Source organism: Mus musculus, chromosome 3, assembly GCF_000001635.26.
Source record: "Mus musculus strain C57BL/6J chromosome 3, GRCm38.p6 C57BL/6J".
Classification (NCBI taxonomy): Eukaryota; Metazoa; Chordata; class Mammalia; order Rodentia; family Muridae; genus Mus; species Mus musculus.
This window is the reverse complement of record NC_000069.6, coordinates 108,699,152-108,726,676: the sequence shown is the minus strand read 5'-3', so window position 1 is coordinate 108,726,676 and position 27,525 is coordinate 108,699,152. Positions and strand designations below refer to the sequence as shown.

The window sequence follows — 27,525 nt, the reverse complement described above, 5'->3', positions numbered from 1 at the left end:
CTGCTGCTGAGCAATGCACAGCTATGTGTCCATTTCTCTCTGCTCTTGGCAGTGGGCGTGATATGACTAGTTCCTTCAGATTCGTGCACTGACTTCCTCAAAATGACAGAGCTGTGACCTGGAATTGTGAGTTAAACCCTTTCTCCCCTAAGTTGCTTTTTGTCCGAGTGTTTTATCACAGCCACAGAAATGAAACTAAAGCACCAACAAATTCAAAACCACATCACAGACGGCCTGACTTGGTTGCTAGAGAAGTGACTAAGTAGAAAATTGCTGTGAAAGACACCAGGACCAAGGCAGCTTATAGACGAAAGCATTAAAGGGAGCTCACAGTTTCAGAGGATGAGTTTACCTATGGTGGGGGAGCATGGCAGCAGGCAGGCATGGTGCTAAAGCAGTAGCTGAGAGCTTACACGTTTCGACAACAACCATGAGACAGGCTTCCCAGTCTCTACAGGGAAAAGAGAAGAGGGAGGGCGAGGGGGAGGGGGAGAGAGGGGGAGGGGGATGGAGAGAGAGAGAGAGAGAGAGAGAGAGAGAGAACAGTAACTGGGAATGGCATAGGATTCTGGAACATCAAAAACCACCCTCAGTGACACACCTCCTCTAACAAGGCCACACCTCCTAAATCCTTCCCAAACACTTCCACTAACTGGGGACCAAGTATTCAAATCTATGAGCCTATGGGGGCCATTCTCATTCAAACCACCACATGGCCCACGAGCAGTTGCTGCACTATGTTTTCTGTGAAATAATTACAAGTCTAGATATGAATGGTAACTCAATACACAAGTGGTTGAACCTACAAGATATAGGACTCATCAATTTGGAAGCCAAGAGTATCTATCTGTAGGGTGACTAGACCTGGCTTCTTGAGAAGTGAGATTTATCTTGATAGTGGCTTCCACCAGGGCTGAGATGTGAGGATTTTGGTAATTTTAAAGTCAGTATGTGCTATATAGCACACACCAGCACCGCCAGAGTAACACATAGCAAAAAAAAAACAAAAAAAACAAAAAAAACGTACTTAGGTCTTTCCATCAGTGAGATACAGGCCCTACAGAGGTCATGCTGGTTCAAAGGCCAATGTCTGGTAAGCATCCGTGACAAATATTTGAGGTGGAGTGTAACCACTGAGAATAGAAAGAATTCCTTATGATGATAATTTAGGTTGCTAGGATACTGTGTCCAATGGGACCTCTGGGCACATTTGCAATCCCATAATTAAGACTGATAATAGCATCATAAAACAGAGGAATTATCTTCAGAGGAGAACATCTGAGTAAGAACAGCGAGCCAACTCTTTAAAGTTGGACTCAGGACAGTCATAGGAGACTCCTGCGTCTCTTCTATGCAACTTACCCTGCTAAGTGGTCCTTTGAGCAATAAGGTAGTTCATTTGTACATGGCACCACGGGAGCCAAAAGCACTTGGTCTCATCTGCTGACTGGAAGCCTCCACATCGTCCCAGCCATTGTGTTTGCATTATTTAAAAGCTGGAGAAGCTGAAGTGCCTGTGGAGACCCACTGTAGCCACTGGGATTTCCATTGCAAAGGGCTGGTCCTTCTCTTGGGTTGTTGCCTTTGTTGATATTAGATCACTTATTTCCCTAACAGTTCTTTAAAAACTAAGTATTTAGTATTAATTGAAATACTAAGTATGTAGTGTTAATTTAGCCATTCACATATGCCTGTACTTATTACTTCTTCTTGAATTAGTAAGGGACAGTAAAGAGAGATGTCAAAAGCATAGCCTTGAGACAGATTAGCTCTGTCATTAACTAGCCAAGTAGATACACTTCACTGTTCACTAGCTTTCTGTTACTATGACAAAATTCCTGAGATAATCAACTTAATAAAGAAAGGAAATGTACTGGCACTAAAAGCATGCACCACTATACCCTGCCATTTATTTTATTTTATTTTATTTTATTTTATATTATATTATTTTATTTTATTTTCTGGTGTTGGGAGTTAACATGTGCCACTGAGCTGTGTTCCCAGCCTTATTTTTGAATTAAACTTTTTTTTTTTTTTTAGAACATTATATGAGCGTTTGACCTGGTGTACCACCCGCCTGGTGCCCAAGAAAGTCAGAAGAAGGCGTCAGATCCCCTGGAACTGGAGTTCTGGAGGGGTAGAAACCCACCACGTGGTGCTGAGCTACCTCTCCAGCCCCATCATCTTAGGTTTTAACTGGAAACGTGTTGGGGCATCTCAGTCTCTTTCCTCGTTTCTCTTTTGTTTGAGAATGGTTTCCTGAGTTGCACCTCATGCATGGCTCACTTTTCATCTCTTAATTTGTCAAACCTGTGCACTGAACTTAAAATGTCAGTTGCTTCCCTATTATACTAAAAGTTTCATTGGAATTCTCCTTTTCTTTTGAAAACCTTCCTGTTCTTGTCTCTTTTTTTTCCAGTTCTTGATTCATGCTTTTGTCTCTTTAAATACATTAACCTTCCTTATTTTATTACCTATGTCGTTTTGCACTTCAAAGTCTGTGTGGGCTAGGTTCTGCTGCCCTTCTGTCCTCTGAGGATATTTGTATAAGCTATCATAAATATATACATATATAGTTATATATGGTTTATATAGAGAGTTTTGGGTTTTTGTAGTCCTTGATTCATTTATTCTCATGCTTTTCTTTCTTTAAATATATTAAATATTCTATGTCATATTTCAGTTTCAAAGTCTGTGTGGATTTTATATTACATATATAATACTCTCAACTACACTTATTAAAAAGTAGGTGTATATAAATATATATTCTATTTTTTAAAAGACAGGGTCTCACTATGTAGCCCTGGTTGTCCTGGATCTCACTGCATAGATCAAGATGGCCTCAAACACACAGAGACCCACTTGCTTGTGCCTCCCAAGATCTGGCATTAAAGGTATGTGAGACAATACCTGACTCTTGTTATTTTTTGTTTGTTTGTTTGTTTGTTTTTGTTTTGTTTTGTTTTTTGACCATTAAATGTCTTCAAGTAGAAGAATGGCACAATCTCATGGATGCATGCGTTTGGAAAGAAGATTTACAAAACAGTTCAACTGATTAGGAAGATAGACATTGCTGATAGCTGAGATAAAAAGTCCAATCTATGAGAGAAGGGGGCACAGGAAAGAAACGATTCGCTTTGGCTATGCAGAATTTAAAATACTTTTTATTGTGGTTTACTGTACCAATTCCCACAAAGAATTTATGAGTATGGAAGAATTATAATATCTACCTCTGAAATAGTACAACCAGCTAATTCAGCTTTTTATAAGAACTTGGTATTAAGGGTGCTCGCTGATAATAATAAGAGAACCACTTATTGAACAGCTTCGATGTGTCAGCAGCTGTGTTAACCATTTCATAAACTTTACCTCCTGAAGCATCATGACAGACCTTATTAGAGGAGGTCTCATTATCTGTGTTTTACAGCTGAGGAAGCTAAGGCTACAGAGGACAGACGCCTAACTGGTTCAAAATCAGTCAGTAGGAAGAGGCCCGAGCTGAAATTCAAACCCAGGTCTGGCTGGTGCTAACACTATCTCTATACAGTTTTCCATGACACACATATAGTGGTCACGGCCATCACCACAGAGATGCTGAAACTAGAATTTCTTTAACAGGTGCCCAATCCTGTAAAACATTAAAATTTCATCCCAGTGGAGAAATAGGCAGTGGCTATAGATAATGTAATGTAACCAACGTCATCAGCTTCACAGCAGAGACTCTAGTTTAAACATTTGATGAACAAGCTAAGATCTATTTTTTGGTGAACTTGATATGAAGGCATGAATAGAATGGGAATGCAAGCCGCCGGAGCGGATTAAATTCGCCATCTCTGCTTTTCCTGGGAACCAGCGATCCTGCAGTCAGAAGAAGTTTGCTTTCCCAACATCTGGAAACGCCAGAACTGTGTGTGACACTGCCTCAAGAACTGAGGCTCCTTGTTCAGACTTTCACACGGGACCCTCTGTTCCTTTCACACAGGCCTCTTTCTTTCTCACATCTGCCTCTTGGAAGACTTTCCCAGGGCGGGACTGAGCCTGCAGGGAAAGAGGCAGTGGACTGGGGCTCCTGGGTTCAAAGTCTGAACTAGACCCAGCTTGAACTCTGATGTTTATTGTCCCACTTTTCGCCATCTGAAGGAGAAATTCGAGGACAATAAGCTTCTAGTTGGCGGAGGATCTATCCGCAGCAGAGGAGAATCAAGCGCTACAGTCCGAGAGGCAAACCCCACACACAGATCTTTAGAAGGAGGGAGCCCTGGCTCGTCTAGCCCCGCCCTCCACCCGCCTAGCCCCGCCCCACCGGTGCCATTGGCCGGTCCAAAAAACGCGGGGCGTTGTCAGTTTGAATGGGCGAGCCTGGAGCTAGGCGCAGGCGCAGAGGAGTACAGGCGCTGAGGGAGCCTTGCTGGCGGTGAGACCCTCTGAGAGGCCAGGGGGAGGCCGAAGCTCTGGCCCACGTGACCTGCCGGGGGCGGGCGCCCGGGGCGCTCGCCAGCCTCCCGCGGTGCCCCTGCTTGGCTCGGCGTCGCCGCCGGGACCCGACTTGGGGAAGCGCCGCGGTTCCTAGTCTACGGCCAGAGGCGCTCATCCCTGCAGCGGTTCCTTGTTCTCAGGAGCCGCGGGCCGGAGGGAGGTGAGCGGAGCCTGAGGGGGTGACCCAGTGGGGTGTGTGGGGGCGTGGGGCGGGGGTCTCTGGACCACCGAGGCTCGACGGGCTCGGGTGACGCTGGGACCCGGGAGCTCCGTGGGGGGCTTCGCACCCGCACCATTTAGGCTGTTGTCCCCTAAGTGAGGGGAGACTGGGGATCGGGCTTCTGCAGACCTTGAAAATACTTGCTGGGATGCAGCGACTTCACGCGTTTTCCGAGCGTAACAGACGGTGGATACAAAGCCGAATCCCAGTGGATTCGAATCCCAGGCACGTCGCCGGCCCCGGGTCTCCACACCAGACACCTTTGTCAAGTCACATTTAAACTCCTGAACTTTTCGGATCCCAGACTTACTGGCAAGCGAAACTGATAGATCGTTGTAACCAGCTTTATAGCAAGCGTAACATGTTTGAGATCTTAGCCGGAAAGCTGTAAACTTAGTATCTTCAGATGAAAAGTGGAAAACGTAATTTCCTTGTATTTTAATGGTAAACAATTAGGTGGCTTTAACAAGTATCATTTGAACTCTGTTGAAACGAGTAATGATGGCAATGTTTATTTGCCTTAATGCATTATTTAAACGCCGGGTAGACTTAGAATAGGTAAGTTCTTGACTCTCCTCTCGGTGCTTTGTGTTGATTGGACTGCTGTGTGGTTTGTGTTGTAAGTTTTTGTCACCAGCGAAGCAGAATTTTCAGACTGCCTCTTTGGAAGGCTAAACTGAAGATTTTCCGGCTTGTTAGTAACCATCGTGATTGCTTCTGGTAAAGAGCACTTTTGCCTGGGGTTTCGACGTGCTAAGAGCAGAGATTCGTTCCGCCTAAGTTCAAAAGCGAAGGTTCCTGTCCTTTGACTTGAGGGCAGTGGGGGAGTTCAGGGATGCCCGGCCGGTTCTAGGCATTCATAGGCCCCTCTTGCAAACTATTTCTAACTTACAATTCGAGGATTGGACTGGTTATGAATTCAGAGACTGTGGAGTATTGTGGAAGCGTGTCCCACGGAAAAATAGTTTAGCTGAATTTTCAGTAGGTCAGACATACACTATTACAAGTATGTTTTGATGTAAACCTGAGATTTAATAGTAGGCTAGTTACAAAGGTAATGCACTATATATAGTGTGGCTCCCCACACCTCACCTCCTCTGTACTTGGGTTTGAACTCTAAACCATGTGAACACTAAGCAAGAGTTCTATCACTGAGGTAATTCCAGATTATTCATTTATTAATTAATTAATTCATTCATTCATTTATTTGAGACCTATTGTTGCTAAATGTTTAGGGCTGGCCTGGAACTTGGAATCCTCCTGTCTCAGCCCAGTAGCTGGGATTACAGCTACTGGGCTGTAATATGTGCACAAATTCCACCTGGTATGAAATGGCTGGCTGACTTTCTTCTTCCTTCCTTCCCTCCATTCATTCAGTGTAGTTTTGAGACAGGGTCTCAGATAGCTGAATTTGGCCTTGCACTCTTTGATTCTCTTTCTCCATCCTCCCAGTGCTGTGATTACAGGTGTGCACCATACATGCTTAGGGTCAAATCCAGGGCAGGTGTATGCCGAGCAAAACCAAACCACATCCTCAGCCTTCACCTTTCTTACCCATAAAGTACTCCAAGACTTACCTAAAAACAAACAAACAAACATACATACCCCCACCCTCACCCCACACACCTGTGGGCATTTGTTTTTAAAACTGTGTAATTAATAGGCTACTGGTGGGATTGAGACTACTCCCTAATCTCAAAGCACCAGCTACTGCACTTAAATGGCCATGTGTTTCTGAATCCCACTTGTGGCACATAATTCTACTTAAAACCACAATACAGTCGGTGGTTTGTTATGAAGTGTGGAGGGATCTATCTACCCTTGTAACGATGGTCTCGCTTTGTGTGTGTGTTCTAAAGCAAATAACACTTCCCATAGCTTTTAACCTTTCCAAAGACACAGAGCAAAGTTTACTTGAATCTGCAAGAATATAAATATAGTCTTCTCCACTGTTAGAAATGTGTTATAAACTCTGTTTTTGCACGGTTACAGAATTCCCTTTTATCCTGATGGTTGAACCCCAGTTCTTGCCCTCACCTGCTTCCTGCTCTGCTGAGCTACACCCCAGCCTCATTCTCAGACCTAGATGGTTGGACATCTGTGGTGCACAGAATATTTACTGATGTCCTGAGTGGGCAGAGAGGCTCCTTAGTCAGTTTTGAGTTTTTGCAGTACTTTTCACCTTGTCTCCTCATCTGGCCCTGTGTGATGCTGCCTGTTTCTTGTCCTAACATGTAATTTTGCTATTTCTTTGTTGGAAAAAAAGAATAATAATAACCCTACAAGTTTCCCATTGGAAAACACACACACACACACACACACACACACACAGAGCCTAATAGGTGCTTCAGCCAGACAGTGCAAGCCTCACAGTTTGGTCATGTTCTCTTCCACTTCTGACCAATGTGCTTCCCAGGAGTGTCTACACACCCCACCTCTTTGCTTCAGTTGCTTCCCTTAAATAGAACGCCTTACTCTGTTTGCCTAATAAGTTCTACCATAGGAGCGCCTGCAGTACACATTTCCTTATTTCCACAGAGGGTTTGGGGTTTTTTTGTCCTTTTAAATTAGAGTTCTGCTATAACCTCATAAAATTAAACTGAGTAGAAACATTTCCTTCCATAGAAGGTGCTTAGTAATATGTTTTATATATAAGATTGTGTTTTATATGGGTTTTTTTCTTTTCCTACAAGGAATTCTGTACTCACTTTCTAGAGCCCTTCTTTGGTTGGATATAAAGTTTTGCAATTAAGATTCATTTTTGCTTTAAAATGTTTGAAGTTGGTACTGCCTTTTTAAGAGAACTGATCTAGTGCTGTTTACCGAGGAAAGGCCAGTTCTTTTGGGTTTCACTGTTCAGCTTGTAAACTGTCATGCACATGTATTGACTGATTAAAGTTGATGGTTGAGCACCATTGGTACAGTAGCCTGTTATCCTCAGGGGAGACACTTTGAAGGCCTCCAGTCTTGAGACCTTGAGTAGCTCCTAAGCAGTCTTTTCCTATATAAACATACCTATGATAATTAACTTATAAATTAGACAAAGTAAGAAGTTAACAATAACTAATAATAAAATAAAGCCATTAGGGGCTGGAGAGATGTCTCAGCGTTTAACGGCACTGAGAGAACGGGGTTCAAATCCCAGCATCTACATGGTAGCTCACAACTGTCTATAACTCCAAGATCTGACACTCTCTCATAGACATACATGCAGGCAAAACACCAATGCACATAAGGATGAATACATACAATAATTAAAGCAACTGTGGAAATATAATGTAATGAAATTGTCATCATCTGTACTCTTGTGATTTGAAGCCATTATTAACTAAAATAAGATGACTTGAAGGAGGACTTGTGACATCTGCAGATCAGGGTAGTTACTGGTAAATGACTAACAGGGCAGGTAACGTATACAGCATGGATACACTGGACACAGAATGATTCACGGTCTGGGTAGAATCGGGGCATTTCATCCTGCTTCTCAGAATGGTTCATAAGTAAAGTCTTAAAGGTACATTGGCTTTCTGGAATTGAGCATGTAATAGCCTTGGACTACCATTGACTGTAGGTAATTGAAACTGAAAAGGGAAGTCAGAGGTGAGAGAATTGCTGTGATAATGAATGGCTGTGGTTTTCAAGCGGTTTGGTATCTGCTTTTTCTTAGAGTTGTATACTTCCCATTTGTCTTAGTTACAGTTTTACTGCTGTGAACAGGCACCAACCAAGGCAACTCTTATGAGGACAACATTTAATTGGGGCTGGCTTACAGGTTCAGAGATTTAGTCCAGTATCCTCAAGGCAGGGAGCATGGCAGCATCCAGGCAGGCATGGTGCAGGAGGAGCTGAGTTCTACATCTTGCTCTGAAGGCAAACAGGAGACTGGCTTCCAGGGAGGGCCTTAAAGCCCATGCCCACAATGACACACATCCTTCACCAAGGCCACACCTCCTAATAGTGCCACTCCCTGGGCCAGGCATATTCAAACCGTCACACCATTGTTGACTAATATTTGTTCCTTTTTTCCTCTAATAATAGTAGTCATAGGACTATTTTATACGTATTTCTTTGAACTCTTATATAATGTTTGTTTAATTTGTGTGGTCTCTAGAAAGGTAAAATTCAAACACATTTTTACTAACTAAAAGACTACAAATAGGAAAAGGTAACAGCATAAATATTTTTTTTTTCTTTTTAGAAATTGGGCTTAGGGGTCTGGAGAGATACCTTAGAGGTTTAAGAGCACTGGCTGCTCTTCTAGAGGTCCTGAGTTCAAATCCCAGCAACCACATGGTGGCTCACAACCATCTGTAATGGGATCCAATGCTCTCTTCTGGTGTGTCTGAAGACAGCTACAGTGTACTCATATACATAAAATAAATAAATAGTTATTTAAAAAAAAAGAAATTGGGCTTATTTTTCGCTTTTAGTATTTTTGGATTGCACCCTTTCTTGTGATCTCTTGGGTGGTTTTGGGTTCTCTTTGGTTTTGTTTTTGTTTTTGTTTTGCTTTGTTTTGTTTTTTAATGTTTGTTTTGTCATGAATAGTCCTTTAGAAAGTACAGAATATATATCATTATGTTTAATTAAAATTTAGGATGTCTTTTTTAAAAGTCTCTGGATTTTCTGCTGGTACTATGTGAATAATCTGTAAAGAACCAGGACTCAGGTCAGTGCTGAAGTGCATGACCGTATTTATTTTTATTTGCTTGGATTGTGTCAAATACTATATCTTGGCACTTATGCCGGTTAATAGTAAAACTACACTTAGGACTTAGATAGCGCTGGATAATGTATCTTGAGTTAGTTAATCACCAGCTCATAGTACTCTGTCTGTAGTTTGATTATGTTACTGGCTTACAGAGATGTTAAATGAAGAGTGAGGAATTCTACATATTATTACCTTGATTTATTTTTACTCCTGGTGGAATTTCTTTTTAATTTTGCCATTGAATTACTTTATTAAATTTAGATTTCAAAAAGAAGAAAGAAGATTGAAAGTTCTTAAACAGCTTTTAGCTCTAAAGATGTGTGGAAATTCAGGCTGTTGAGTTTGCTCCCTGGACCTCATGGTGGAAGGAATCACAATGGTAAAAGATAAAACCCAGGAGCATCTCTCACTCCGACCTTTCTTCCTCCCAGACCTTTACCTGGTTTTCAGGTTTTTGTATGTCTAGCTTGAGATGCTAATGTTTTAGCTATCATTGGTGAATATGTACTTTGTGACGTGCAAGTTTAACAGGTGAAGACAGTCCATGTTTTTCTTCCGAGGTGTAGTTGTAATCCAGTTTGCCGGTTGCTGTGGGCGCCATTCCTCTTTCCCTGGTCTTGGAAGTTCTGTCAGCTCAGTTCACTGTCAGCCTTGGCCCCTGGCTTACCTCGTGGGCCCTGTCTTCATTTTCCTCTGATGACGGGGTCCAGGTCACAGCTGTTCTCAGGTTTGACCAGCTCTCTTTGGGTACTGGTTTCTCACGTTAGTCCTGTGTTCTAATGTCGGGTTTGCCATTTGTTGACTTGAGCTTTTTTATTGATTGACCACCATAAACTCAAACCTATGCTACCTTTAGGCTTTGTATACCATGCCCTTTGCCTTTCCAGGCAAACACGCTTCTTAGGTTCCCCAGTATCAGCACCCTACTCTTGTTTTGTGGGTTTTTTTTTTTTTTTTATATCAAGAGTTTGAGATTCTTTTTTTTTTTTTTTTAAGATTCATTTTTAACCATGTGTATATGCACATGTCTGTGTGTGTGACTGCAGGGGCCGTAGAGGCCTCAGGTCTCAGGTCTCCTAGAGCCAGTGTGACAAGTGGTTGTAAGCCCCCTAACCTGCAGGCTGGGAATCAGACTTGGATCGTCTGCAAGAGTAATACAGACTCAGAAGTGCTGAGCCATTGCTCTAGCGTGTGTGTGTGTGTGTGTGTGTGTGTGTGTCCACACTCAACTTCCTTAAGTAAGAACACTTACTGTTCTCTCAATTTTGCTGATATTAATTTTTATACTTGGCAACTTGTTTCCACTTGTCTTTCAAATAGAGTTTGAACAGAGGTAGAATTTGAAGAGGGAGCTTAGGATGTAGCTCAGTGGGAGAGCACTTGCTTAGCATGCCCGAGGTTGTAGGTTCAGATCTCAGCACCAAGGTGGGGTGGAGTTAGATTACTAAATTCATGTCTGTTTACAGACACATCGTTAGAAGCAAAATGACCGGCTTACCTAGGAGGGAGTTTATTCTAGAAGCGGCTGTTTTGGCACTCCGCTTTACCCCTTCCATAATTACCATGATGTTCATGTGTTACTAACGCCTGTGCTCTGAATTCTAATAGAGCAGGACCTTGTTTTGAGTTTGTGGTTGAATATTCATACATATTCCTGCTTATATTGATAGAAATGTTAAAACTAAAGGGACTTAAAGAATTTGAATAATGTACCTTAGAGGCAATTAATAGGATGTAAAAGCTTACAGAGTTTAGGTGACCTGACTCGGAGGTAAGAAAAGTAAATTATCTAATGAGTGTTGCCAATATATAGATTTTTAAAAAAATATTTATATTATATGTGTAAGAGTTTTGCTTGCATGTATGTATGTACACTGCAGGCATGTCTGGTACCTGCAGAAGTCAGAAGAGGGCATCAGATACCTTGGAACTGGACTTATGGGTGGTTGTGAGTCTTGAGAGTGGAATGGAGCCTGGGAATGGACCTCAAGACCTCTGTAAGAGCAAAAAGTGCTGGTGACCACTGGGCCATCTCTCCAGTTGCATTTATGTGTGCCTTTGAATGAAAGAAGCAGACCAAAAGTTACTGTCCTTTACATCGAAATAGGAACACATAGTTTAGATAAACTCATAGATGCTGAAAGTGTAGCTGTGTCCCGTCTGCTCCCCACCCCCATGGTGTGGTTTGTGAACTTTTGTCAGTGGGGTAATCCTGGGCAGGACCTCTAATCTACAATGGCTGTGTACCTTGGACAGTGGCTGAAGTCCACTAGCGGTGTCTGGGGAGTTTCCCTGTGTGAGTTTCTAATCAGAGTTACATGTGAGCCAGAGGTGCGTGCCACTTCTTTCTGTGTGCTTCTGCCTGTTTCTGGAGTATGGGGGAAATTCTGCATTCTCTTTGTTTCTTTATGGGCAGAAAAACTGCCACTGCTGACCTTGTTTTTCAGAGCATTGTTGGGAGGTGCTTCGGGCATTACCGTTTTTTTTTTTTTTTTTGGTTTTGTTTTGTTTTGTTTTTTTTTGCAAATGACGGCTTCTCTCTGTTCTTTCTGTGTGCAGTTTCTATCCTTAAAATCTCTTATTCTAGCGAACAGTGTAAAAACTTGTGAATATAATTAGTGTTGTTTTATATGTGTGTGTGTGTTCATATATAATGGATGTTTCTTTTTAGTATTATGGTATATCAGTATGCATATACACAAGTGTAGTGCTAAATAAGAGCCGTTAACTATGTAGCAAGGAACATAGCAAACACATAGACAGCTGTGCTTAGAGCAGTGAATCAGGAGTCAAGAGTTGCCTGTCTGCTCAGTGAGTGGTTTTAAGATGTCAGGGCCTTGAATCCCAACACTCAGGAGGCAGAGGCGGGTAGATCTCTGTAGTTCAAGGCCAGTCTGGACTATCGAATGAGCTCTAGGACAGCCAGGGCTTCGCAAGAAACTATGTCATGAAAACAAAACAAAACACAAGTCAGCTCTAAGAGCACTTGTGTAGCATGGGAGGACCTATGTTGAAAGAGGAGAGAGAATAACATGCTACCCAGTTGTTGCAAAGAGTAATGTAGAGTGAACTTGGGGGATAAACATGAGAGTTCTAAAACCATAACAACAATTGACTTAGGAGTCGTTTGTGGGGGCATATGTTAATCTCAGGACTTTAGAGTTGGAGGCAGGAGGATGAGGAGTTTCTTGCCTAGATAGGGAGTTAAGGCCAACCTGGGCTATATGAGATCCTAGAGTAAAAATATCACACAAATCAGATCACTAGTCACTCAGGCGATGTGGTTTTATGTGCGTTTTTTCATCAAGTAAGGTATTTGACAACTTCATCTGTATGCGTTTGCTAATTTGTTAAACATGGAAACAGCTTACATTTTTACAGCGTGAAGTTAACATTTTTTTTTTTTTTATCGAGACAGGGTTTCTCTGTGTAGCCCTGGCTGTCCTGGAACTCATTCTGTAGACCAGGCTGCCCTTGAACTCAGAAATACGCCTGCCTCTGCCTCCCGGGTGCTGAGATTAAAAGCGTGCGCCACCACACCCAGCTTAACATTTTCAGTTATTAGTAAAAGTTGGAATTTCATTATTATCTCATAGATGACAAGATAATTAAATACACCTTAATTTAAATTAGACAGATCCAAATACCTTTCCTTGCACCTCATTTTATACATGACTGGCTGAACCTCACAGTGAATAATAGACAACTGTCTGGCTGCCCTTTCAGCTACTTGTGTAATCTAGATGCACTTTAGAGCTATTGTTCTGAGCAGCTACACTAATTCCCTTCAGTCAGGTTTTTAAAGGGGAGAAAGATACACAATGGGATTGGGGGAGGGGGAGGAAGAGAGTTGTTGGCTTGATAGCTGTGACTTAGTCTTTTCATCTTTAAGTTATTGCTTCCTTTGCGGGAGGGGAGAAGGAAGAGGAAGAAGAATAGTGTTATGTGCCTGACATGCCAAGCTGGTTGTTTATGTGAAAGCCTCATTTCCTCAAGGAAACATTCAGGCTCCCAGGCTGAGCCCCCCTCTCCTTACTGCTCTGCCACTGGAACACATTCCCTGCAGAGCAGGGCTTGTTCATTATTTACAGTCCGGCTGTGCTCTAGCCAGATCATAAGACATTATATGGAAGTAGAATTGGGTTTTGTTATATATGGCAGCGTGAAGAAAAACCTGGCCAGATGGATAGAAATGAAGGGCCTGCTAAAAATAAGGGACAACCTTGCAGTAGGACTCAAAACAAGCAACAGCCGTTCACCTTTTGCAAAGGTAGTAAGGTGTTGGGCAGTCTCTCGTGTAAAGGCTTGTTTACAATGCTGAAGGTCCGGGACTCTACAGTTACATCTTTATTTCTCTTATGGTTTCCCTCTTTTGCTGGTTCCTGTGGAGTATCTGTCTGGGCACGGGGCATCTCTGCGGCTGGTCGGGGCTTGTGCTGTTTCCATCAACTGATTGGTGCCTCTAAGTCTGGAGGCTGCTCCACCTTTGCTCCTGGAGATCGTATCTACTCCTCTTTCCTTCTGGTGCTCCTGTTACATCCGTCCGAGCCTCTCTTCTCCTTCCTACTTGCCCCCAGTGCTCTGTAGGAATTTTTATTCTTGTATTCTTCTAATTATTTTTCTTCCTAACCACATCTACTCTGCTGTCAAATTAATAATCATATTATTAATAATCTTTGTAGTGATTAATTTAATAAAAGTAAAAAATAGAAATAGAAATTTTTACAATCCACATGCCCATCAACAGCTGATTGAAAAATACACTTGCTATATAATACACTTGCTATATAATACACTTGCTATATAATACACTTGCTATATAATGCACTTGCTATATAATACACTTGCTATATAATGCACTTGCTATATAATGCACTTGCTATATAATGCAGTGTGATATGGAGATGAAAATACGCAAATTAGAACTAAGGGGAACAGTGACTTAAGTGAATCTCAGAAAGAAAATGTTGAATGGAACCATAGAAAGTGGAATGTGTTGCTTAGGGCTGTGCACACCTTGTGGTAAAGTTAAGATAAGCAGGAGAATGAAAAGCAGAGTCCAATCCGAGGTCCTCTGACAGGAAGCGAAGGCAGCAGAAAAGTGGGAATATCCAGAAGTCTCAAGGTAGTGGGGATTCATGCTGTCTTATATTGGGTCAAGTAAATATTTTGTTGCCTCATTCTTTCTCATATATACATATTTTCCAAATTCTTTTTGTATCTATTTAATATTAATGCAACTATTTTAAAGAACTTAAGTAGACTATACGTGTAAATTAATGCAAATATAACGTAACTACCAGTGTGCTGTCACCCTTGAAAGAGCAGATTTGCAGTTTCGTTGGCTTATGCAGACAGTTGTTGGATCCTCACTTGATCTGTTAATAGCAGTTTTTAAAAGCTTAAAGAATCATGATTTTATTTTAAGGTATTAATCTGATACATTGCTTTTTCCCGTGATTCCCATAATAGTAATAATTACATAAGATGATTACAATCCCAACCAGTGAAGTGAACTTCTCAACCAGACCTCCTAAAGTCACATCGTGCCTCCATGTTGACCGTCCTGTCTGTAGTGACTGACCTGTCTGTAGTGGATGGCATTAGCTGCGTGATCGTGTACAGCTCAAGTTACTTTAGGTTAATCTTAACAGGACTTCCAGCAAAGCCTCTTCTATTCCTTTTACAGAAATGTTGCTGAAGTGCTGCTGAAGGGGCCAGCGATGCCAGGATTTGGGACACATTTGAACCTTTAAGCTGTCTGACATTGACCTCCTTTCATTATTAATAAAGAAGAAGCAGGGGCTTAGGATGTATTAACACCAGCGCATTACTATACTAACCGGACAGTGCTCTGCAAAGCCCTCTGCACTCTAAAGGACTGGACTGGCCCAGGACACAATAATTTCCCATTTTCTCAGCTTATAATATGACTGGATGGAGGGAAATTTGATAAGCATGAGGGAAGACCATTCCTTTCATGTCCGCTACAGGTAAGACTGCCGCTCGCTTAGTGCATGGCTGTTCATCTGTTTAGATGTGCATTTAATTCTTGTCCAGTTCAGTTTTTAATTTCAAAGTTCTCAAAATATACCAATTAAATTTAGTCTGTTCTGCAAGCAGAGTTTTGTGGTAGTGGAAAGTTGTGTATCTTTTGTGGGAAGATGGCAGTAGAGACTGTACTGTAATTTATTAATGTTCTCTGGGAGAATTTTTGCATAGCTGCTTTATATTTTGTAACTTGTACATTAAAAATACAAAAATGGAGTCTATATTTTACTTTTGTGGGTACTAGGTGGACGAACTGTTGTGACGGCTTCTAAGTGGTGATCTTTCCTAGTTAAGCTTTCAAGACAGACAAGTTAAATAAAGTGGGAATGAGTATATATTTTCTAAACATGGCAAATCAATAGCCAGCCTAATATTTAGTAATAAAATACTAAAGACATTTCTGATAGAATAGGAACAAAGCAAACATATCTCTGTTGTTATCTGACATTTATTCTAGAAGTTCTAGTCAAACCAGAAAATGATTATTTAAAAAGATGAATATATAACAGTAGATTCATTCTCAAAATGTGTTAATGCAGCAGACACCAGAGGCTCATTAGTGCATGCCATCGTGCATAGTGGACAGAACTGAAGTCAGTGTCTGTCTCTCTCTGTTTCTCTCTTGCTGGAATTGAACCCATGGCCTTGTGTATGGTAGGCACGTGCTCTGCCACTGAGTTATAGTCTTGGCACTCAAAATCTCCTGGGTGAAGGTGTTTGTTATTAAATCCTCCATGTCTTAATATGTGTTTATTAGGAGACTTACACTGTGAAATAGATGGTTTGGGTTAAGGCAGTGCCAAGAAAGGTTCTCTTCTCCCCTCCTTCCCTCCCTCCCTCTCTCCATCCTTCCCCTCTCTCTGTGTGTGCACATGTGTGTTGTGTGCATGTGGAGGCTAAGGACCACTTCAGTGTCATTTCTCTGGTGCCAACTACAGTTTTTTAAAGATGGGTCTTTGATGGCCTTGAGCTCACCAGAAGCGGGTGGTAGATAGCAAGCCTAGGGCCCCGCCTGTCTCTGCCTTCCAGCACTGAGAGTCCACGTGTATGTATGTAACACCTGGGCTTTTAATGGAGGTTCTCGACTCTAACTTTGTAACTTTAAAAACATATTACATTTATTTAGTGTGAATGCATCTCTCTCTCTCTCTCTCTCTCTCTCTCTCTCTCTCTCTCTCTGTGTGTGTGTGTGTGTGTGTGTGTGTGTGTGTGTGTTGGGGGCAGGGCTGTGTATGCCATGCTGTACATTAAGAAGTCAGAAGACAGTTTGTGTGAATTGGTTCTCTCCATCCACAGTGTGGGTTCTGAGGATGAAACTCAGGTCACCCGACTTGGTGATGAGGACCATTACCCACTGGGCCATCTTACCAGCCTAGAACTCATGTCCTTACACAAGCACTTTGGTGAGATGGCTCAGTGGAAAATGCACTCGGAGCGTAAGCTGATAACCTGAATTTAATCCCTTGGTGTGCACATTGCCTTGAGAGAACTGACTCTCAAGAGTTGGCTGTACTGGTGTGCTGTGTACATGTATATAAGTGCGTGCGTGTGTGCGTGCGTGTGCGTGTGTGTGCGCGAGTATGTGCATACAGACACAATAAGTAGATGTACCTTTTTTTTTAAGTCTGAGGTATGTGGCTCCTACCTGTAATGTCAGCACTCAGGATTGAAGCAGGAGCATTGCTATGAGTTCAAGGCCAGCCTGAGCTATACTAAGTTGTAATCTAGGCTATAGAGTAAGTAAGACCTTATCTCAAAAGACAAAGAACAGTGTAAAATAAAGGAGAACGGAGGGCATTCGAGCTTGGAAAAGCATTTAGTGTGAAGTACCATCTTGTTAACCTGAGGCTGGGTCTCCCACACCTGAATGTTTACTCCCCTCTTTTCCACACTCTGCCCATCCACAGCCTTCCCACCCTGCACTGGTTCACGCTCCCAGTATTCCCCCCTCCACTCACCTTCAATTTGCCACTTGGGGACTCAGTGAAAACAGACGATCTGTACAGCCCAGGGTGGCCCCTAGATGCCTGGGCACAAGCCAAGCCCAACACCTGCCTTACCTAAAACTGTGCCATACACACCCGACGCTTGCCTCTGTCCGTGGTTCTCCACCTTGTACTTGGAGCCCTGCACGTTGTGCTGCTCCGTGTCTCAGTGCTTTTGCTTACGCTGTGCGTGGTGACATGAATCCCCTTCCTGCTTTCTTGGCAAAGCTAGTTCTACTGGGTGTCTAAAAGATTCCGCCCAGAGACCACAGATAGGAACCTTTTCTAAGCTCCTTAGTTTGCTCCCATTGTGACCTGTGCATTCTCCTGTCTGGCTGTCCTTCCTCCTTTCCGTTCCCTTATTTCTTTGGTTGTTAGTGCCTCAGGGCCCCTCAGTTGCTTAGCACTTGTTTGCCTCCTGTCTGTTGAATGTGGTTGGACATAACCATCAGATGACCCTGGATGTTTATCTGTCTGATTGTTGTGTCACACCTCTGATACAGTATAAAAACTGCACATAAGTCAGAAAGGATTGGACCTCTGCCTGAGGACTATCTTAGCTTTCTTCTTTTCCATCACAGGTCCCACCTGGTTTCATGTTGCTATAGGACTTCACTAAGGAAAGACTTGTAACTGTCTGTAGTAAAAATATACTGAACACATCCCTGGCTTTATCAGCGCTCCAGTAGCCCTACCTTTCTTCCTAGTCCTTAATGATATTCAAAATACTTTTAGTAATGCACATTAAGTGTATGAGTACACACGTCCTAGAATTTACTTCAAGATAATCTGGGGTTGGAGTCAACTTTGGAGTAGAGGTGAAACGTTGATTGGTTGGTAACTGAAGTTGGAAGATGGGTATGTCATATTCATTACACTTGTTTTTATAGTTTTGTATTTCTTTGGGACCTGTCCTTGTTTGTCCTTGTCACATAAATAATAACCACTTCAGTATTTTCATATTGTAAAAGTAACACTAGTGCATTCAAATAAAAGGAGCAAACTACAAGCTGGAGAGATGGCTCAGCAATGAAGGCTTTCTGCTCTCACAGAGGACACGGGTTTGATCCTAGCACTCGTGTCAGGTTCACAACCACACATAAGCCCGTCCAGCTCCAGGGGATCCGCTGCTCTCTTCTGGCCTCTTCCCGCATCCACACACGGCACACACACACACACACACACACACACACACACACACACACGGTTGGGGGTGTCAAAGGAGGCGGTGGACAGTACTCCTGAATGGGTCCTAAGTCCTGACTCCCATCATCGATCCTTGGAAACTGTGGAGTCCCTTTGCGGAGTCAGATCTGAACATAATCTGTATTATTAGATATTTTTAAATGCAGCATTGGCATTTTTACCCTCTTTTGCTTTGACTGATCTAACATGAATGTAAGAAATTAAAATGAAGGAGGTAATGAAGATGCTAGATGTAGAGATGAGAAAATGAAAGTTGAGAAGTCAGATTAGCACCAGTGAGGAGTTACACTAAGTGTTTGATCCATCTGTAGCCATGAAGACTGTCACACAATGCCTGACCAAAACTTGACAATGGGAGGGTCTGTTTTGGCTCACAGTTTGAGTACGGTCCATCAGGGAGGGGAGTGGTGGGGAGGGCGTGGCCGGAGCCTGAGGCAGGGGCTGCCTTCAGTCCTTAATCAGGAAGCGGAGAGCAGTGACTCTGATTCTGATCACTTCTCCGTTTATTCAGACCAGTATCCCAGCCTGCGAAAGGCACTGCTCCGGGTTAGGCTGAGCCTGCCTCAGTACAGAAACCTTCACAGATGCGTTCAGAAGCTTTCTCCAGGTGATCCTGATTGACCAAACCATCGCAGATGATAGGTCCGCTTACAGTTATTCAGAGTAGTCCCTTGCATTATACAGCGAGACAGGCCACCCAGAAAGGCTAAAGAAGCTTTGTAGGAGAGGTATTGCTCTGGTCTGTTTCTACATCTGAGCATGTTCTTGTTTTCAACCCCACTGTTAGACAAATGAGGCTACTCTGTTCTCTCCCAATGACAGACAGGATAGGAAACTACTTGCTGTCATTATTATTATTATTATCATCATTATTATTTAGTGCTCTTCTGAAAGTGTAGAAGCTTAACTTGCAGTGTTTTGCCGTTACAAAATTTGATTGGAATTGGGGGTTTTGGCATAATATTAACTTGTTTCCTCATAACATATAATAGAGCCATAGTATGTCTCTGCTTTAACATTCCCCAGGAGAGTTTCGAGTTTTATTCCAGACATTAGCTGCTATAATAACTTAGGATTTCCTATGATCATTCTCATGATCTCAGAGGACAGGGAGGCCAGCAGGGTTCCAGTTGGCTGTTATGGTTTCTGGCGACAGTTACAGAAAATGTCTTTTAAAGCATGTAATTTGGGCCTACAGTCTGTGGGTAAAGTGGGTTACAGCATGAGGCCTGAGTCCAGCACCCATGTAGCAGCTGGGTGTGCTAGCACACGTGTGTCACCTCAGCACTGGGGAGCAGACACAGGTGAGTCACTCACTGGCCGGACAGTATGGCCAAAGTAGGCAGCTCTAGGTTTAGGGGCAGACTGTCTCAAAAGTAAGGTGGAGAGCGATGGAGAAGACACTGACTTCAGCCTCTGACTGCCTAACTTTACCACAGACAAGCAAACCTACACATGCATGCATAAACAAAAGTGTAAGTCTATTTTTAAAAATATTTTTTGTTTTGTTTTCAATAGATCCTGACCACAGTTTGTCCTCCCTCTAGTCCCCCAGTCCTCCCCAACTCCACTTCTCCTCTCCCCAAGATCCACTCCTCCTCTATGTCCTTTCAGAACAAAACCAGCCTCACAGAGACTTCTTACTGTACCAAGATACGATAGGACTAGGCACATACCATCATATCAAGGCTGGGTGAGGCAATCCATAGGAGGAAAAGCTTCCCAAGGGGAGGTCAAAGAGTCAGGCTCCCGAACTCCCACTGTTAGGAGTCCAACAACCATAACATAAGCAGAGGACCTAGCGCAGACCCACACAGGTTCTGTGATTGCCATTTCAGTCTCTGTGAGCCCCTAGGATCCCCGATTAGTTGATTTTTAGTTGATTCTCCTGGTGTCCTCAAGCCCTCTGGCTTCTACACATCCCACTCTTCTGCAGGGTTCTCTGGGCTCCAAGTAGAGGGACCCAATCGCTCGAGATCACCATTTTGGGCTCTCTCTGCCTAATGATGACTGGCTGTGGGTCCCTGCATCTGCTCCCATCAGCTGCTGGCAGAGCCTCTTGGATAACTATGGGGCTAGGCACTAATCTGGACTCGTGACAGCCAGTGTGGTCTCCCAGAGTGTGTAACTCCCAGAGTGTGTAACTCTTACGTTATCATTTTGTCTACAGCTAAATTTTGTTGAGTATCATGTCATTTGGATAGATGGTATCGTGTTGTATAAATAAACATGCAGCCTTTGATCCCAGCACTTGGGAGGCAGAGGCAGGCAGATTTCTGAGTTAGAGGCCAGCCTGGTCTACAGAGTGAGTTCCAGGACAGCCAGGGCTACACAGAGAAATCCTGTCTCAAAAAACCAAACAAACAAACAAACAAACAAACATGCAAGTCCAGAAGGTCATATATTTGTACTAATGATATTTTATATGGATGTTTGCTTTATACAGGTGGCATTTGTTTTCTATGGATGTAGACAAACATGTAGCCCTCATTTGTAAATGCCCTCCATAGGAATAAGTGTGTTTGTCTCTGATGTCCTGTGTAATCCAGGCACCCTGAATTGAGGGCACTGTTGTCTGTGACTGTTTCCCTGCTCTCTCTACCTCTGTGAAATCATCTGCCATGTTTGGTGGCACATCATTCATTCATTCATTCATTCATTTATTGTGTGTGGGTGTTCTGTATGCTGGTATTTCTGAGCACCATATGCCCAGTGCCAAAGGAGGCCAGAAAGAGGGTGTCTGATTCCCTGGGACTGGAGTTCCAGATAGCTATGAGTCACCAAGGAGGTGCTGGGAATTAAACCCAAATCCTCTAGAAGACCATGGAGTGCTCTTAACCACTGAGCGTCTGTCCAGCCATGCTTGTAGTTACTTTGACCAGTACTCTCCTGATGGATACTTATTAGCAACATTTTAATGCTGTAAACCCCCTTGTATAGACATCTAATGAAATTCTGAAACTTAATTCTTAAGTTCTGTTCCTAGAAGGGAAAATGCTTAATATATATTTCATACAATTAGAATATTTGGTTAAAATTTTAGAAGAAAGATTTTATATATATATGTATATATGAGTATATATATACATACACATACACACACACACACTCAAATATGCATACATACACGTTTTCTCTTTTCCGAATGGTTTCCTCTGATAATTCTTAGCTTTTCATTGGTTTCAATATTAGACAAACACAACAGGTTCAGATGACTCATCTAGCACCTTCCATGTAAAGGGAAGTTTTCAGTCATGAAAGACAAGAAGGAGCTTTATTAATGTCAAGCCTGCATATAAAGAAATGTAAATAGCTGTTTGAGGAGGTCTTTACCTGTGAATCCAGCACTCTGGAGACTGAGGCAGGAGAATCTCCAGTTTTTAAGGCCAACATGGGCTACATAGTGAGGCTGACTCAAGACAAAGAAAAGAATGAGGAAAAAAAAAATCTACAAGGTTAGCTGACTAAATCCCTGCGCCAGACTGGGCCCAGCATCAACATTCCGTCATGGACTGCGGAGGGGCTCTTGAGACCCCACCTCTTCCTGAAGAGCTGTAGGCAGTTAACAGTTGCTGGGAGACAGGAGTTGCATTGGTTGTAGCCACTGGTAAAGGTGCTCAGCTCAAGTAAAGGCCCCTCCTCGTGCTCTTTCAAGCAGCTCTAAGTTCAGTAGGTCAGCAACACCCCCCACACCCTTGCTTGTCGGGAGGAAGAATGGCTGGGCAGTGCGGGGAGGGGGTAAGAGAGGCTGTGGGCAAGAGTGCGCGTCTACTGTGTGGCACTGTGATGAGAGGATAAGTTAGCTCTAAGGATGTAGCTGGTTATATCCTAATTGGACTGATGTTATCTTCCTGTGTACTTAGTTCTTGCTTCCTCTGTCTAATTGATTTCATCTAATGCTGAAACAAAATGTCAGAACCTTGAGTATATTAACTTGATTGCCATTATAAGCTCATGTGTCCAAGGCACTGTCACCATTATAGAACAAGCACTAAACATTGGCTAGGTCTTTAGAATTGTTAAAAACCTGAGTATAAAGTTGAATGTTACCTGTTAGAGATTTGGGGTAAGTTTCCTGTTGTAAATCCAGAGTCGGTTTTGAAGCTTGCAGCTGGCTCTGTTGATCTGAGTCCTTACTTTTTCTAACTCCGTCAGATTTATTTTCTACTTTATAAACCCTAAGGACAGCCTGGTGTGCCATTCTCAGGAGGTCCATACATCTCCTATGTCAGTTTCTCATTGCTCTAAAGGTCCTACCTTGACTAGACTGGCCGGCCAGCAAGTCTGTGGACCATTCCTTCTCCAGTGCCGGGTGACAAGCATCTGCCACATCTGGCATTTATATATGGGTCGGGTCCTCATGCTTGTAAGGCAGGTGCTGTTATCAGCTAAGCTCTCTACCCCTACTGTGCCAGCAAAGCCCTCCATCTCCACCTCAGTTACTGACATTGGGATGTTTCTTGGCCTTTAGTTCTCTGTGAATCAAGATATTTGGTTCCTTTATTCTTTTAGACTGTAATTGCTTATGTGCGGTAAAAAATGGAAAGGGAGTAAGGCGTATGTCTGTGTGTGTGTGTGTGTGTGTGTGTGTGTGTGTGTGGTGGATGAGACTGATGTAGGTGGATGGAATAATGGATGGGTGGATTGAAACACTGCTTTAGATTGCCTCACTAGTAAAGTGGGTTACTCTACACAGGCCAGTTAGAACAAACTATATAAGACATTTAGCAACTCAGTTGAAGAGACCTCTGAGGCTCAGAAATCGGAGTAGGCACATTGGCTGTTGCTACAGTTAAGTTTACTCTTTTGTCAGTAACTTGTTTGTAATTCAACTAAGTGTTGGTTTGATTGGGGGTAGCCACAAAGTCCACATTTATTATAGTATTGGGAGTTAAAATCACTGATCCAGTTGTAATGTGTCTGTCATATATAATTCTGCAGAATGGAAGCTTCTTGCCTTGAGCTGGCCTTGGAAGGAGAACGTCTATGTAAATCAGGGGACTGCCGCGCTGGCGTGTCATTTTTTGAAGCCGCAGTTCAAGTTGGAACTGAAGACCTCAAAACACTCAGTGCTATTTACAGCCAACTGGGCAATGCTTACTTCTACTTGCATGACTACGCCAAAGCGTTAGAATACCACCACCATGACTTAACTCTTGCACGGTAATTTCAGCCTTTTATATTCTGTCTAAATTCACTCTTAAAACAAAACCTTCTATTCACCAACAGTATATCTGAAGTGTTTTAATTTATGATATTGCTTTTGAAAACTAACTTTTAGGCAAACTAGTAATGGAGCAACCCTAGAGTTTAATTAAATGCATGAAAATTAACTAGGGAAGGCTGTTTCAATTTGTATTTAAAATAGGTTCCAAGATGAATTCATTTTATCTTGGGTCGCTTGTCCCCTAGGAAAACTGGTCTTTTACGTCTTTGTCTCTTATGTTTTAAAAATAGTTTTAACATCATTTGTCTTTCAAATGTATTTTCCAGGACTATTGGAGACCAACTTGGGGAAGCTAAAGCCAGCGGCAATCTCGGAAACACCTTAAAGGTGCTTGGGAATTTTGATGAAGCGATAGTGTGTTGCCAGCGACACCTGGATATCTCCAGAGAGCTTAATGACAAGGTAATAAAGATGGCGGGCCAAGTGACGGTGACTTCGCTGAAGTAGTTTTGTGTTCTAGCACTACTTCCATGGTTTGCCTACAAAGGAAGGTGTGTTCATAGACAAAAGTCAAAGAGAAAACAAAAGTATTTTTAAAATAGGAGAAGCAAATAGCAAAAGAACCTTCTTTGTGAGTGAAATCACGTGTTTGACTTTCTGTGGATGGGCACTAGGGACCCGTCCTTTTCTTGATAATAGTACTGGGAATGTTGTACACATGGGGCCGGTAAGATGGCTCACTGGGTAAGGACACTTGCCGTGCAAGCCTGGTGACCTTGCTTCATTCCCGGAACCTGCAGAAGGCTGGAAGGGGCGCACTCTGAGTTCCACGTGTGCTGCGGCACACGCACTACCCACACACATCGTGCACACACACGTGGTGATAGCACATTAAGTCAGTACGTGGCAGAAGCAGTGAGAACCCCATGGCCTCTGACTTCAGAATGTAAGCTTTGTTGCCGTCTCCATCTAGGTGGGAGAAGCAAGAGCGCTCTACAATCTTGGAAATGTCTATCACGCCAAAGGGAAAAGCTTTGGTTGCCCGGGTCCGCAGGATACAGGAGAGTTTCCAGAAGACGTGAGAAATGCCCTACAGGCAGCTGTGGATCTCTATGAGTGAGTACAGTGTGGTCCTGTGGGCCCAGGCGCCTATGGGGTATGTGTTTACTCAGGAGATTTCCAAGTTTCTGAAAGATGTAAAAATTGTGAGATAATTAATTGACTGGGGTAGCACATGCCTTTCCTCCCTGTTTGAAAGTGGCCTGGTCTACATTTTGAATTCCAGGACAACATTGTGACCCCTATCTCAAACAAAACCAAAACCAAATACTGCAATCAATCAATCAATCAATAAAAGGCTAATATGAAGACTAGAAATAGTTGTTTAAATGTTATTAGTGCCAGAAATCTACAGTTTCACTGAAACTGCAGACTAGTGCCCCTTAGTGGTAAAAGCAAGAAATATCAGTGCTTAAATTTATTTGGGGTAAATTTAGTGTTTGACCAGAAGAGCTTCATAGACTTGCTTAGCTATAAGGCTTCAAGGTCATCTCTTGATGACTCTCAGTAAAGATCTACAGTAAATGTTTTAACGAATTAAGAATCCAACCATTTCACAACTGCCCTGCCTCAGAATGTACCTTTAAGCCCCTGCACATTATATATAAGCTTGCTTCTTTCTGATGAGTAAAGTTAACCCTAGGGCTGGAGTTATAGCTCTGTGGCTAGTCTTGCCTAGCACACATAGGCCCTGGCCTTACATCCACCGCTATGAGAAGAACAAACTACCTGTAAATGAGCTAAGAACTTTTCCTAAACTTACATTTTCACCACCTTTTGTCATCACTAAGGGAAAACCTGTCCTTAGTAACTGCTCTAGGTGACCGAGCAGCACAGGGGCGAGCCTTTGGGAACCTTGGCAACACACACTACCTCCTCGGCAACTTCAGGGATGCAGTTATAGCTCACGAGCAGGTAATCAGAAGGCCTGGGAGTCTGGTCATCTCCTCTATTAGGGGTGAGGGCCATGACCGGGATGGTCTTAAGTTTTGTGTATCTCTGATAAAAGTTTTCTCTTTCAGCGTCTCCTAATTGCAAAGGAGTTCGGAGATAAGGCGGCTGAGAGAAGAGCGTACAGCAACCTAGGAAATGCATACATATTCCTGGGTGAATTCGAAACTGCTTCCGAATACTACAAGTTAGTCAGATATTTTTTGTGGATGAATGTCAAATGAATAACTATGCATCCCATAAAATCACATTGGCTTTGGAGCCGAAACCTGGTTTTGATGATGTGTGTCAGCATCAGGGCCAAGACCTTCACACCTGTCTCACCTGTGGCAGGCATCAGGTCCTGGATCTGGGGTTGTTGTGAGAACTGGGTAGGAGGATGTGTTAAGAACTCAGCAACTTGTGCTAAGTACTTACCTGGTACACACAGTGCTCAAGAAACACTGTGCCCCCGTTTTATTGTTTTCTGAGAGTCTCACCTGGCGGCCTTGAATTGGCAATCCTGTCTCTATCTCCTTAGTGTTGTCATTGCAGACACACACCATCACATGTAGGCTTTCACCTGATACTTAGTGGCAGCTGTGTGACTTCTGTTATGTTTATTTTTGTCTTTAAAACTTTTTGTTTAAAGTTGTGAACTTCTCAAGTCTTTTATAAGCCCGTTGTAGCATGTATGGTGTGTATGCTTTATCTCACTCGGTTATGAGTTGTGGCCAACTTGTCTGAAGATAAAAGTTTTCAGAAAGCATAGGTCTTAGTGTCCACTGATGATCACCGAGTTTTTCCCTACTCCCCCAGACTCTTAGCCAGCGTTTACCCTTCTGCCTGCATTGACTGTCACCAAAGAGAAGGGGCGCTGTTCATTGCCAGCCAGGCTTCTGTGTCAGGGTCCCTCTGGACCAGCAGCAGGATAGCCAGGTTTAACCTGCTTCCAATTGTTGCCCTGTGCCTTCTGGACTATTCAGGGTTTTCTCTGCTTAGTGGGGTTTGAACACTCATCCAGACTGAACCTAAAGCACAGGGGGTGATTTGTGTTGAAGCTTTAGAGATTCCCAGGTGACAGAATTCACACAACAACAACAAAAACAGTCCTAGCTTTTTGGTGTATGCCTTTCCCAGACCAGTAATCTAGTCCCATTTCTAGAAGTGCCTATCTTTAGTAAACTTTCTCTCTTTTTTTGTTATTTAAAAAAGAAAAATCTGGCACACACCCTTAAGCAGTATGGGCAGGTGCATCACTCTGAACTTGATGCCAGCCTCATCTACAAAGTGACTTTCAGACCAGTTTGAGGTACACAGTGAGACCTGTCTCACATAAAGAGAAAAGAAAAGGCTAAAGTTGTTTTAGACCATCTAAAACATTAAAGGATGCCGTCTGTCTTTAAATATCTGCCCATGGTTAATATTTGTTGGTTGATTATTGATTAGCTGAGTGATTCTCTGCCTTCCCAGTGCTGCGATCCTTTAATACAGTTCCTCACGTTGTGGTGACCCCCAACCAGAAAATGATTTTGTTGCTACTTTATAACTAACTAGTTTTGCTAGTTATGAATCATAAAGTAAATATCTGATATGCAGGATATCTGGTAGCCGCTCCCTGTGTTGTTGTTGTTGTTTTACTTTAAAACATCTTTTCACTTTCTCTAAAGTAATAGAAAATATATTGGACCTTAATACAGACTTATATAAAAGGCAGCAA

The 27,525-nt window shown here is 42.7% G+C and overlaps 1 protein-coding gene across 2 annotated transcripts in view; it reads left to right on the top strand.

Annotated features, from left to right (window-relative positions):
* Nucleotides 1-4,345: 4,345 nt before the first annotated feature.
* Gpsm2 (G-protein signalling modulator 2 (AGS3-like, C. elegans)) overlaps nt 4,346-27,525 on the top strand; it is a 44,062-nt gene continuing 20,882 nt past the window's right edge. Inside the window, exons 1-7 of one of the 2 annotated variants that reach the window (NM_029522.2) lie at nt 4,378-4,636; nt 15,097-15,400; nt 23,591-23,812; nt 24,143-24,278; nt 24,790-24,932; nt 25,667-25,790; nt 25,898-26,013. In NM_029522.2, the coding sequence (NP_083798.2) occupies nt 15,345-15,400; nt 23,591-23,812; nt 24,143-24,278; nt 24,790-24,932; nt 25,667-25,790; nt 25,898-26,013 (797 nt within the window). In that variant the 5' untranslated portion in view covers nt 4,378-4,636; nt 15,097-15,344. Of the gene's footprint in view, nt 4,637-15,096; nt 15,401-23,590; nt 23,813-24,142; nt 24,279-24,789; nt 24,933-25,666; nt 25,791-25,897; nt 26,014-27,525 lie in introns of both variants that reach the window. The other variant, XM_006502256.4, reaches the window with a different exon arrangement.